General features: G+C 36.1%; 1 protein-coding gene across 1 annotated transcript in view; it reads right to left on the reverse strand.

Moving 5' to 3' along the window:
- Window positions 1-12457, reverse strand: part of CCDC73 (coiled-coil domain containing 73) — a 154785-nt gene that overhangs the window by 103561 nt on the left and 38767 nt on the right. The window contains exon 3 of the mRNA XM_043908843.1: window positions 11792-11944. Coding sequence (XP_043764778.1) covers window positions 11792-11929 — 138 coding nt within the window. The 5' untranslated portion in view covers window positions 11930-11944. The remainder of the gene's footprint in view (window positions 1-11791; window positions 11945-12457) is intronic.

A 12457-nucleotide genomic window follows, 5' to 3' on the forward strand; every position in this document is an offset into this window, starting at 1 on the left:
CTCTGAAAGAGTGATTAATATTGTATTAGACAATAAGAAAAACTGAATTGGGCCATTTCGTAGGAGGTGGATTATGAGTTTGAAAAGGAGAATAAAAGTACCCAGTTTCAGTTTTGGCTACTTAGACAAGAGCATGCTATATATACTATGTCCCTAAATCTGTTCAGGGTCAAGAATTGAAGAGGCCTGACCAACACACAGTCCATCGTGTAAAACTACAGCCTGAAGCAAGTACTTTAAAAAAAGCATGTCACTTTCTAAAGGTTATAAAGAGTAAATAAACCAGCAAATTACTCCTCTTTTATTGTTTTTGTAAAAACAATAAAATCCTTGTAGTCCTAAGGCAGCTAATAAAAGATAAACACTTTAAGGTTTAGTTTTTAAAACCTTTTTTAAGGTTCTATATTCTTGGATATTTTATTGAAGTTACATATGGGATTGCCTTACCAAATTTATCATATTTTTTCTCATTGACAATTTAATAAGAATTTTTATTAATGATTTTTGAAAATTGCCTGAAGAATGAATAAAAGTGAAAAGTTCAAATAAAATGTAAATAATAATTTTTAATAAAAAGCAAGAAGTTATATCAAAATCCTAACATAGCAGGAGTATATTATAATGTTATCTTTCAGCAATGTGGATAACACTCATTTTTCCAGTTTTCCATGTAGTTCAAGATACAGAGTCTACAAATCATTATAATTGCAAAAGGGTTATGACAGCACAACTAATTTTATAGGGAACTGAATGCTGCTTAATGTTATTTACCACGTTGCATGCATGTTCAGTTGGTCAGTTGTATATGACTTTTTTGACCCCATGGACTGTAGCCCACCAGGCTCCTCTGTCCATGGGAATATCCCGGCAAGGATTAAACCATTAATTACCCAGTTTCCTTCCTACTAATTTCCTTAGCAAATCATTGTTTTGTTTTGTTTTTTTGGCTGCACCCCACCAAAAAGTCAAATGACCCAAAAATGAAGGAAAAAAAGAGGCAACAAAAACAGATCTACAGGTCCCTATATTCGAGTTTATAGATATTGTTGTTATTCAGTCACTAAGTCGTGTCCAATTCTTTGCAACCCCATATACTGCATCATGCCAGGCTTCCCTGTCCTTCACTATCTCCCAGAGTTTGCTCAAACTCACACCTATTGAGTCAGTGACTCAATATCCAACCATCTTATCCTTTGTCGCTCCCTTCTCCTGCCCTCAATCTTTCCCAGCATCAGGGTCTTTTCCAATGAGTCAGCTCTTCCCATCAGGTGGTATTGGAGTTTTAGTCCAATGAATATTCAGAGGATTTCCTTTAGGACTGACTGGTTTGATCTCCTGGCTGTCCAAGTAACTCTCAAGAGTCTCCTCCAGCACCAAAGTTTGAAAGCATCAATTCTTGCCTTCTTTATGGTCAAACTCTCACATCCATACATGACTACTGGAAAAACCATAGCTTTAGCTATACGGACCTTTGTCGGCAAAGTGATGTCTCTGCTTTTTAATATGTTATCTAGATTTATCACAGCTTTCCTTCCAAGGAGCAAGCGTCTTTTAATTTCATGGCTGCAGTCACCCTCTGCAGTGATTTGATTTTGGAGCCCAAGAAGATAAAATTTGTTACTGTTTCCACTTTTTCCCCATCTATTTTCCATGAAGTGGTAGGGCTGGATTCCATGATCTTAGTACTTTGAACGCTGAGTTTAAGCCAGCTTTTTCACTCTCTTCTTTCACTCTTACAAGGAGCTCTTTAGTTCCTCTTTGCTTTATTCCATTAGAGTGATATCATCTGCATATCTGAGGTTACTGATATTTCTCCCAGTAATCTTGATTCCAGCTTGTGAGTCAGTCTGGCATTTTGCAAGATGTACTCTGCATATAAGTTAAATAAGCAGGGTGACAATATACAGCCTTGATGTACTCCTTCCCCAATTTGGAACCAGTCCATTATTCCATGTCTGATTCTAACTATTGCTTCTTGACCTGCATACAGGTTTCTCAGGAGACAGGTAAGGTGGTCTGGTACTCCCATTTCTTTAAGAATTTTCCACAGTTTGTTGTTGATTCACACAGTCAAAGAAACAGAAGTAGATGTTTTTCTGGAATTCACTTGCTTTTTCTGTGATCCAACGGATGTTGGCAACTTGATCTTTTTCCTCACCTTTCCTAAATCCAGCTTGTACATCTAGATGTGCTCAGTTCACATACTGCTGAAGCCTACCTTGAAGGATTTTGAGCATTAGCTTGCTAGCACATGAAATGAGCACAACTGTGTGGTAGTTTGAACATTCTTTGGCTCTGTCTTTCTTTGGGATTGGAATGAAAACTGACCTCTTCCAGTCCTGTGGCCACTGCTGAGTTTTCCAAATTTGCTGGCATATTGAGTGTAGCACTTTCACAGCATCATCTTTTAGGATTTGAAAAAGCTCAGCTCGAATTCAATCACTTACACTAGCTTTGTTCATAATAATGCTTCCTGAAGCCCACTTGACTTCACATTCCAGGATGTTTGGTTCTAGATGAGTGACCACACCATCAGAGTTTGTGGTTTAGTTGCTAAGTCATATCTGACTCTTTGTGACCCCATGGATTGTAGCCCACCAGGCTCCTCTGTCCATGGGATTCTCCAGGCAAGAATACTGGAGTGGGTTGCCATTTCCTTCTCCAGGGAATCTTCCTGACCCAGGGACTGAACCCATGTCTCCTGCATGCAGGGAGATTCTTTACCACCTGAGCCACCAGTAAAGCTTATCTGGGTCATTAAGACCTTTTTTGTATAGTTCTTCTGTGTCTTCTGCCACCACTTCTTAATATCTTCTGCTTCTCTTAGGTCCTTGCTGTTTCTGTCCTTTACTGTGCCTATCTGTGTATGAAATGTTCCCTTGGTATCTCCAATTTTCTTGAAGAGATCTCTAGTCTTTCCCATTCTATTGTTTTTCCCCATTACTTTGCATTGTTCGCTTAAGGTTTTCTTATCCCTCCTTGGTATTCTCTGGACCTCTGCATTCAGTTGGGTATATCTTTCCCTTTCTCCCCTCCCTTTCATTTCTCTTCTTTTTTCAGCTATTCGTAAGCCCTCCTCAGACAACCATTTTGCCTTCTCACATTTCTTTTTCTTGGGGGTGGTTCTGGTCACTGCTTCCTAAACAATATTACAAACCTTCAGGCATTCTGTCTACCAGATCTAATCCCTTGATTCATCACCTCTACTGTATAATCATAGGGGATTTGATTTAAGTCATACCTGAATGGCCTAGTGGTTTTCCCTACTTTCTTCAATTTAAGCGTGAATTTTTAAATAAGAAACTCATGATCTGAGCCACAGTCAGCTCCCGATCTTGTTTTTGCTGACTCTGTAGAGTTTCTCCATCTTCGGCTGCAAAGAATATAATCAATCAGATTTAAATACTGACCCTCTGGTAATGTCCATGTGTAGAGTCGTCTCTTGTGTTGTTGGAAGAGGGTGTTTGCTATGACCAATGTGTTCTCCTGGCAAAACTCAGCCTTTGTGCTGGTTCATTTTGTATTCCAAGGCCAAACTTGCCTGTTATTCCAGATATCTCTTGACTTCCTACTTGTGTATTCCAATCCCCTATGATGAAAAGGGTATCTTTTTTTAGTGTTAGTTCTACAAAGTCTTGTAGGTCTTCACAGAACCGTTCAACTTCAGCTTCTTTGGCCTTAGTGGTTGGGGCATAGACTTGGATTACTGTGATGTTGAATTGTTTGCCTTGGAAATGAACAGAGATCATTCTGTTGGTTTTGAGATAGCACCCAAGTACTGCATTTCAGACTCTTCTGTTGACTATAAGGGCTACTCCAATCCTTCTAAGGGATTCTTGCCCACATTAGTAGATATAATGGCCATCTGAATTAAAATCACCCATTGCTGTCCATTTTAGTTCACTGATTCCTAAAATGTCAATGTTCATTCACACTATCTCCTGCTTCACCATATCCAATTTATCTTGATTCATGAACCTAACTATTCTAGGTTCCTACGCAATACTGTTCTTTATAGCCTCAGATTTTACTTTCACCACCAGACACATCGACAGCTGAGTGTCATTTCCACTTTGGCCCAGACTCTTCATTCTTTCTGCAGCTACTTCTCTGCTCTTCCCCAGTGGCATATTGGACACCTACCAACTTGGGGGCTCATATTCTGGAGTCATATCTTTTTGCTTTTTCTTACTGTTCATAGATATATATACTATATATAGATCTAGACTTTAAATATATGAAATTATATGCAAGAAACTATATGACAATATCAATTTCAGCAGAGGAATGAAAATTATAAAAGAAGAACCAATGAAAATATTAGGACTGAAAATATAAGAAGGAAAATTAAGAACTCAATAGATTGACCTAATCAGCAAACTACATAAACTGAAAATTCATTAACTGAAAGGAAGGGGAAAAAATAACCAGACTGAAATATGTACAGAAAAAGAAAAAGGAGAAGAAAAATGAAGACAAAAAAATAATAATAATTATACAGAAGATGTGAACAAGATTGACAAAGTTGACCAAATTCACAGTCATTCTATATTGCACCCAAGAAATACAGCATACATATTATATATTTTTCAAGTTCATCTCTGTTGGCCTATTCACCAAACTTGATTATATGCTGGACTAGAGAACAAAGCTCCACAAATATTAAGTGACTGAAATTATGTAAAGTTTATAATCTGACATAAAATTATCCAAAATATCATTTTTTAAAGTTAATAAAAAGTAAAATGAAACTCTCAAATATTTGTAGAAGTAGTAGTACACATCTAAATAATGCATGGGTCAAAGAATAAATTACAATGAAAATTAGAAAGTAATCTGAAATGAATGATAGTAAAGATGTAGATAATATAGTTAATGACTCTACATAAAATTGTGGGATCCAACTAAAGGCATGCTAAGAGAAAAGTTTAGAGTCTTAAATGCCGTACATTAGAAAAGGAAAAAACGTGAAAACTAATCAACTAAATACCATCTTTAGAAGTTCAAGACAAAAAGAATAACAAATTAAACAAAGTAAGGAAATAATAAAGATAAGAATGGATAGTAATAAAACACAAAACAACTTGCAACAGAGAGAATCAAAGGGGAAAATGAATTCCTTGAAAAGAACAACATAACTGATAAACCCTGAAAAAGACTGGTCCGAAATTCCTACTCATTCACAACATCTCTGCATCAGTTACTTCTTCTATGAAGCTTTCCTCACTCCCCTTAGTAAAATTAGACATTTCCTTGTCCAGACTCACAGTATCTTCTGCAGTCCTTATTTATTACATGGTATTATATTCTCTAAATCCTGGAATAAGTGTTCAGGAAATATTAAATGAATGATCAAATATAGTTTTGCTTGCTTACTATCTCTTTAAAATTAAAAAAAAAAGAATCATATTGATTTGCACTGTAATATTTCTTGAACTTTCAGTTTCAATGTCTAAATTTCCTTTTACAAACTTTTTATTTTGAAATTATTTTAGACTTACAGAAGACTTATAAAGATAGTAGAGTTCATATATACCCTTACCCAGCTTCCCTAACATTAAAATCTTACATAAGTAGGGTACATTTATCAAAGTTAAGAAAATAACATTGTTACAATATTATTGATTAGACTAAAAGGTTTCTTCACATTTCACTAGTTTTTCCACCAATATCTGTATCAGGATATAATATGGGACACCATGTTACAGTTAATCATGTCTCCTCAGACTCCTCCAATCTGTAATAATTTCTCTCTTGTATTTTATGACCTTGTTCTGACAAACATTGATGAGATATCCTGTAGAATGTTCCACATATGGTGTTTGTCTGATATTTTTTCATGATTAGGTTTCAAGAAGAATACCACAGCAGTAAAGTTACCTTCTCATCACATCATAACATGAGTACCTGATGTTCACATGAATTACTGAACCACATCAATTCTTTCTGGGGATCTTAAACTTAACCACTTAGTTAAAGTGGCATTTGCCAAGTTTCTCCACAGTAAACTATTTTTCCCTTTATATTTCCTATCTGTTAAAACTTAATCCACAATCAAGGCGAGGGAAATTAAGCTTCACTTCCTAGAGAAAAGAATATCAAGCAATTTGTAAACATGTGTAAAACCACCACAGTAACTTACTAAACAATTTGGGAAAGGTACTGCAACTATTCTATTTCTCCTTAAAGTTCCATCCACTAATTTTAGCATTCATCAGTGGATCCTGCCTGCAGTAATTATTACTGTGATGCTTTAAGGGTGGTTTCTTTAAGGGAAACCTTCTTTAAGGGAAGGTTTCCTTCCTCCTACATTTATTAATTGGAATAAAAGATTTGCCCCATCTCCCTCATTTATTTATTTTATCATTCACTTATGTTAGTAGAGTATAATGGATATTTATTTTATTCTTTGGGTTACAATCCAATACTATCATCATTTATTTTGTTGCTCAAATTCTTCCAGCTATGTTCATGGGAATTCTTCCAGGCTGGTTTCTGTACCCTTCTGACATGCTGTTTTAAGTACCTTCTTAAAGTACCTTCCAGCACTACAAGATATCCAACTCTAGAATAAGCCAGTTCTTCAAGGGGTCCTGGTTCCTCTATTAGATAATGACATTTAGAACCAAAAAGTGAGCACTTATAGATGGTTCCTGCTATGGGAGTGTTGCTACCTCTATGTCCTCTCAGCATAGCCAGAAAATCTATGTATATAGTCTAACCAATGTGTATACATGTCTGTATTTCTGTATCTGTTTATACTAAATGAGTTCATACTGATATCTTCAACTTTAATCCCACACCACAGAATTCATTCTAGCCTCCCCCAACACATACTTATTTGTAACTTCTTCCTTCAACAGAAGAAAAAAATTCTACCCAGCTCTATAACTTGCTTAATTTGTTCAACCCTAGCATAGCTATAAGTAGTCTCAGTATTACTCCCATGAAAAATAAATCTGTCAACCAGAGAGTGTTTAATGCAAACATTTAAGCATTTTTGTCTTCAGCCTTACAGTATCAACTCAACATGACAGAGGATGAGATGGTTAGATGGCATCACCGACTTGATGGACATGAGTTTGAGCAAGGTCCAGGAGTTGGTGATGGACAGGGAAGCCTGGCGTGCTGCAGTACTTGGGTCACAAAGGGTCGGACATGACTGAGCAACTGAACTGATCAACTTAAAGTACAGTCTCTAAAGTTCTTAAATCAGCTTCTTCTCCCACCCATGTCTTTCACTGAAGTAATGATGAAACTGTTACATATATTTTCACAGTCTGCATTCCATCCTGAAATTCTCCCCACACTCTGGCTGAATTTTTATAAAGGTTGCATATAGTATAGTTCACTGTGGTGTACAGGTTTATGGATTTTGACAGAAGTGTGGAGAAGTGTTTCTACCATACACTGTACCATACAGAAGAGTCCATCACTCCTCAAAATTCTCTTATGCATTCCATTTATAGATAATCCCTATCCCATCCTTCAACACCTGGCAACTATTGATTTGTTTCCCATTCCCATAGTCTTGCCTCTTCCAGAATGCCATACAAATGCACTGCCTAGTATGAAGACTTACATATTACTGCTTCCACTTAGAAAAACTCGTTCAGTACTCATGATGTCATTTTTGAGGCTGTTTTGAGGGGAACAGGATTCTTTTAAGCACTTTAAAGTATCATGCCACTATCTCCTGGACTGAACAATTATTATCAAGAAGTCCACTATTAATAGTATTATTGTTCTTTTGAAAATAGTGAATCTTTTCCCACTTCTGACTGCTTTTAAGATTTCCCATTTGTGCTTTTTATTATTATTACTGAATGAAAGATTCTTCAAATCCTACAATGCTTCACAATTCTCCAAAGTTTCACATACATGATTTTGCATTGTTTTTTTTCAGTCGCAAAGTCATGTCCAACTCTTTGTCACCCCATGGACTGCAGCATTCCAGGCTTCTTTGTCCTTCACAATCTCCCGGAGTTTGCCCAAATTCACGCCCATCAGGTTGGTGATGCTGCCCAACCATCTCATCCTCTGCCGCCCCTTCTCCTTTTACCTTCAATCTTTCCCAGCATCAAGGTCTTTTCCAGTGAACTGGCTCTTCGCATCAGGTGGTCCAAGTATTAGAGGTTCAGCTTCAGCATCAGTCCTTCCAATGAATATTCAGGGTTGATTTCCCTTAGGACTGACTGATTTGATCTCCTTGCAGTCCAAGGGACTCTCAAGAGTCTTCTCCAACACCACAGTTCAAAAGCATCGATTCTTCAGTGCTCAGCTTACTTTATGGTCCAACTCTCACATCTGTACATGACTACTAGAAAAACCATAGCTTTGACTAGATGGACCTTTGTTGGCAAAGTGATGGCTCTGCTTTTTTAACACACTGTCTAGGTTTGTCATGGCTTTCGTTCCAAGGAGCAAGCGTCTTTTTCACATAACCTCATAGTAACCCTTTTTTTCACCTACCCCTGTATGTCCCTCCTCCTCCCTTTCCTATCCCTACTAGTAACCACTAGTTTGTTCTTTTTATCTATGAGTCAACTTTTCTGTTTTATTCACTAGTCTGTTGGGCTTCCCTCATAGCTCAGTTGATAAAGAATCTGCCTACAATGCAGGAGACCCTGGTTCGATTCCTGGGTCGGGAAGATCCCCTGGAGAACGGATAGGCTACCCACTCCAGTATTCTTGGGCTTCCCCTGTGGCTCAGCTGGTAAAGAATCTGCCTGCAATGTGGGAGACCTGGGTTCAATCCCTGGGTTGGGAAGATCCCCTGGAGAAGGAAAGGCTACCCACTCCAGTATTCTGGCCTGGAGAATTCCATGGACTATACAGTCCATGGGGTCACAAAGAGTCAGACACAACTAAGTGACCTTCACACACACACACACACAAACTAGTCTGTTGTAACTTTTAAATTCCACATTTAAGTGGCGTCATATGGTATTTGACTTTCTCTAACTTATTTCATTTTGCATAATGCCTTCCAAGTTCATCTATGTTGCTGCAAATGGCAAAATTTCATTTTTTATGGATTAGTAGTATTCCATTGTGGTATTGTAGTAGTATTCCAATGCAGGAGACCTGGGTTCAATCCCTTAGTTGTGAAGATACCCTGGAGAAGGAAATGGCTACCCACTCCAGTATTCTTGCCTGGAGAATTACATGAACAAAGGAGCCTGGTGGGCTACATTTGATGGGGTCGCAAAGAGTCAGACACGACTAAACAACTAACATTTTCACTTTTAGTATTCCATTGTACATGTATGGACGAATGAATGGATGGATGGATATATGTGTGTGTGTGTGTATACACCACAACTTCTTTATCCATTCATCTGCTGATGGACATTTAGATTGCTTCCATATCCTGGCAACTAAATAATGCTTCTCTGAACATCGGAGTACATGCATCTGTTTGAATTAGCATTTGAGCTCTTTCAAATATATACCCAGGAGTGCGACAGCTGGGTCATATGGCAGTCCTATTTTTAGTTCTTCAAGAAATCTCCATACTGTTATCCATAGTGGCTACGTCAAATTTACATTCCCACCAACAGTGCATGAGGGTTCCCTTTTTTCCACATCCTTGCCAGCATTTGTTATTTGTGTTCTATTTGATGACAGCCATTCTGATGGGTATGAATCAGTGTGGTTTTGATTTGCATTTCCCTAATGATTAGCAATGTTGAGCTTCTTTTCATGTGCCTGTTGGCCATCTGCATATCCTCCTTAGAAAAACATCTACTCAGTTCGCCTGCCTATTTTTAAACAGGTTGTTTGCTTTTCCGATGTTGAGTTATACGAGCTGTTTATACATTTTGGATATTAACCCTTTATTGGTCATATCACTTGCAAATATCTTCTCCTTTACAGCAATGGTTAAAGGAACTTCTCTAGGAGAAAAAAGAAGAGGCCACAACTGGAAACAAGAAAATTAGGAAATGAAAAAGCTCATTGGTAAAGGGAAAGAAACAGTAAAGGCAGGAAATCATCCACATACAAAGTTAGTAGGGTGCTGAAAGACAAAAATAGCAAAATTATTTATATCCACAATAAGCATTTAAGGGATACACAAAATGATTAGATGCAAAATATGCTATCAACAACAGCAATAATTAGGGGAGTAGAGTATAAATGTAGGGTTTTAAAAATGCATTTGAAATTAAGAGATGAGTAAATTAAAACAATCAAGAATATATACACATTGCTATACAAAAGCTTCATAGTAAACCACAAACCAAAAATCTGTAATAGATATACACAAGAAAAAGAAATGCAAACATAACTCTAAAGATAGTCATCAAATCACAACAGAATAAAGAGGAAGAAAGGCTTATAAACTAAATCCAAAACAATTAACAAAATGTCAGTAAGAACATATATAATGATAATTACCTTAAATGTAATGAGCTAAATGTTCCAACCAAAAGACATAGAGTGGCTAAATGGATACAGAAACACAACCCATATATATACTGTCTATAAAAGACTCACTTCAGATCTAAAGACACACATATAAACTCAAAGTGAGGGGATGGAAAAAGGTATTGCATGCAAATGGAAACCTAAAGAAAGCCAGAGAAGCAAGACTTATATGAGACAAAATAGATTTTAAAATAAAGAGTAAGACCATCAGAAGAGACAAAGAATGATACTACACAGATCAAGAGATCAAAGAAGATATAACAATTATAAATATATATGCACCTAATGTAGGAACACCTCAATATATAAGACAAATATTATCAGACATAAAAAAAGAAATCAACAGCAACACAATAATAGTAGGGGACTGTACTAGAAAAGATACTATTTTAAGCTAGTTTTATAAAAAGTTCTTTTCAATACTTATCCAAGGTATCTATTTTTTAAAGTGGAATTTCTTCTTTGTTTAATAGACTTTTGTTATATTGGTTGAAAGTAGCTTTATATATAGGATGAACATTGTGGTAATTAAATTTTCTTATTATGACAAAAAATTTCAATATTTTAAAATCTTAAAACAGGGTTCATACAAGAAAAATGTTTCAGATTTTTTTTTTACTCCTACTTTTACTTTATTTCCAAGAAGTCACCAAATTTTAGAGAGAATCTACCTCTCTATGTAAGTCCTAACTACTTCATCCCTAGATCATTATTACAACGATTAAGAATTTATTTTTTTCATTTCAGAATCTTACCAACTCAAATCTAACACAGAGCTGACAACTTGTTCTGCAAATTCAGACCTACAGAGTCTCAAAAATGAAATGCTTTTAAGGATTTTTGTCCAATACAAATCTCCTGCTAAAACCAAACATCTTTTACAATTAAATACTAGATATCCCCTTTCTAAAAATCTCAGGGTTATTATTTTTAAAAACAGGGATATTTTATTATTTGAAGTCAAAATACTACATATATTTATTCTGTCACTTAATCATGTTATTTGTTTAGTCATTTAATCATTTCATTAGCATCTATCAAAACTGTATTCTTCTGAAACAGCAGTTCTTTTTTTTATCAGTCACAGTATCCAACTGTAATACTATCTATGCATTCCAAGGCACTCAATGCTAGCTAGCTTGCCAAATCTGTTATTTTTTACCTTAGTTTATAACTTCTTTTCCACCTCCAGATGTTGACTAAATCTGACCTTTTCTCTTTTACTCCATTAGCGAGGTTAGATTTCTAAATAGATTTTCTAAATAAGAAGCTATTTTGTTGTCTTTCTGTCTCCTTAAGATAAAAAAAAAAAATGAACAAAACCAATTTCTCTGACTTAACATTTTAAAAAGAAACTTACCCTTCTCATACGTAATTCTTCTAATGCTTCCAGTAAACTTGTTTTGAAATCTAATAGCTGAATAGAAAACAATGTCTCTGAAGAACTTTGAAGAGAGAAGGCAGATGATGCTGACTCAGTCTTAAAATCGTTCTCCATATTAACATTTATTTCCTGTAATATAAATAGGTTTTAACTGAAAAAAATTTATTTAGGCTTTTCAAGTAAAGCACAGTTACATAAAAATAAAACAACTTGTATCCCGTAACCCTCCAGGTTTAACACTGAATAACAGTTTTGTCATCACTGTTATTCTGATCTTGATACACAAAACACTCAGCAACAATGATCCTATTCTATTTCTCAGTGGCTGACGCTTTTTCTGTTACCTTAGTACCCTTGAGAACAAATTTTCTGCTCCTAAACACCCAAAGACTGAATTCCTAATGTTACAGACAGGGCTTGGCTCAGTACTAACCTGATCATACCAAGTCCGAGATAGATACTGTGCTTCTTAACTTTGCTTTGATATAAAGCCTTTTTAAGGACAGTGTGAATACTAATTAACAGAAATGCAATCTTTAAACCCAACAAAGTTGGGAAAGGGGGAATGTGATAACTGCCTTTTGCTAAAAACCAAGGCATTTAAACGTCTTTCTCAACCCAGAAAAAGGTATGAATCAGGCT

This window comes from Cervus elaphus, chromosome 1 (assembly GCF_910594005.1).
Source record: "Cervus elaphus chromosome 1, mCerEla1.1, whole genome shotgun sequence".
NCBI classification, from domain to species: domain Eukaryota; kingdom Metazoa; phylum Chordata; class Mammalia; order Artiodactyla; family Cervidae; genus Cervus; species Cervus elaphus.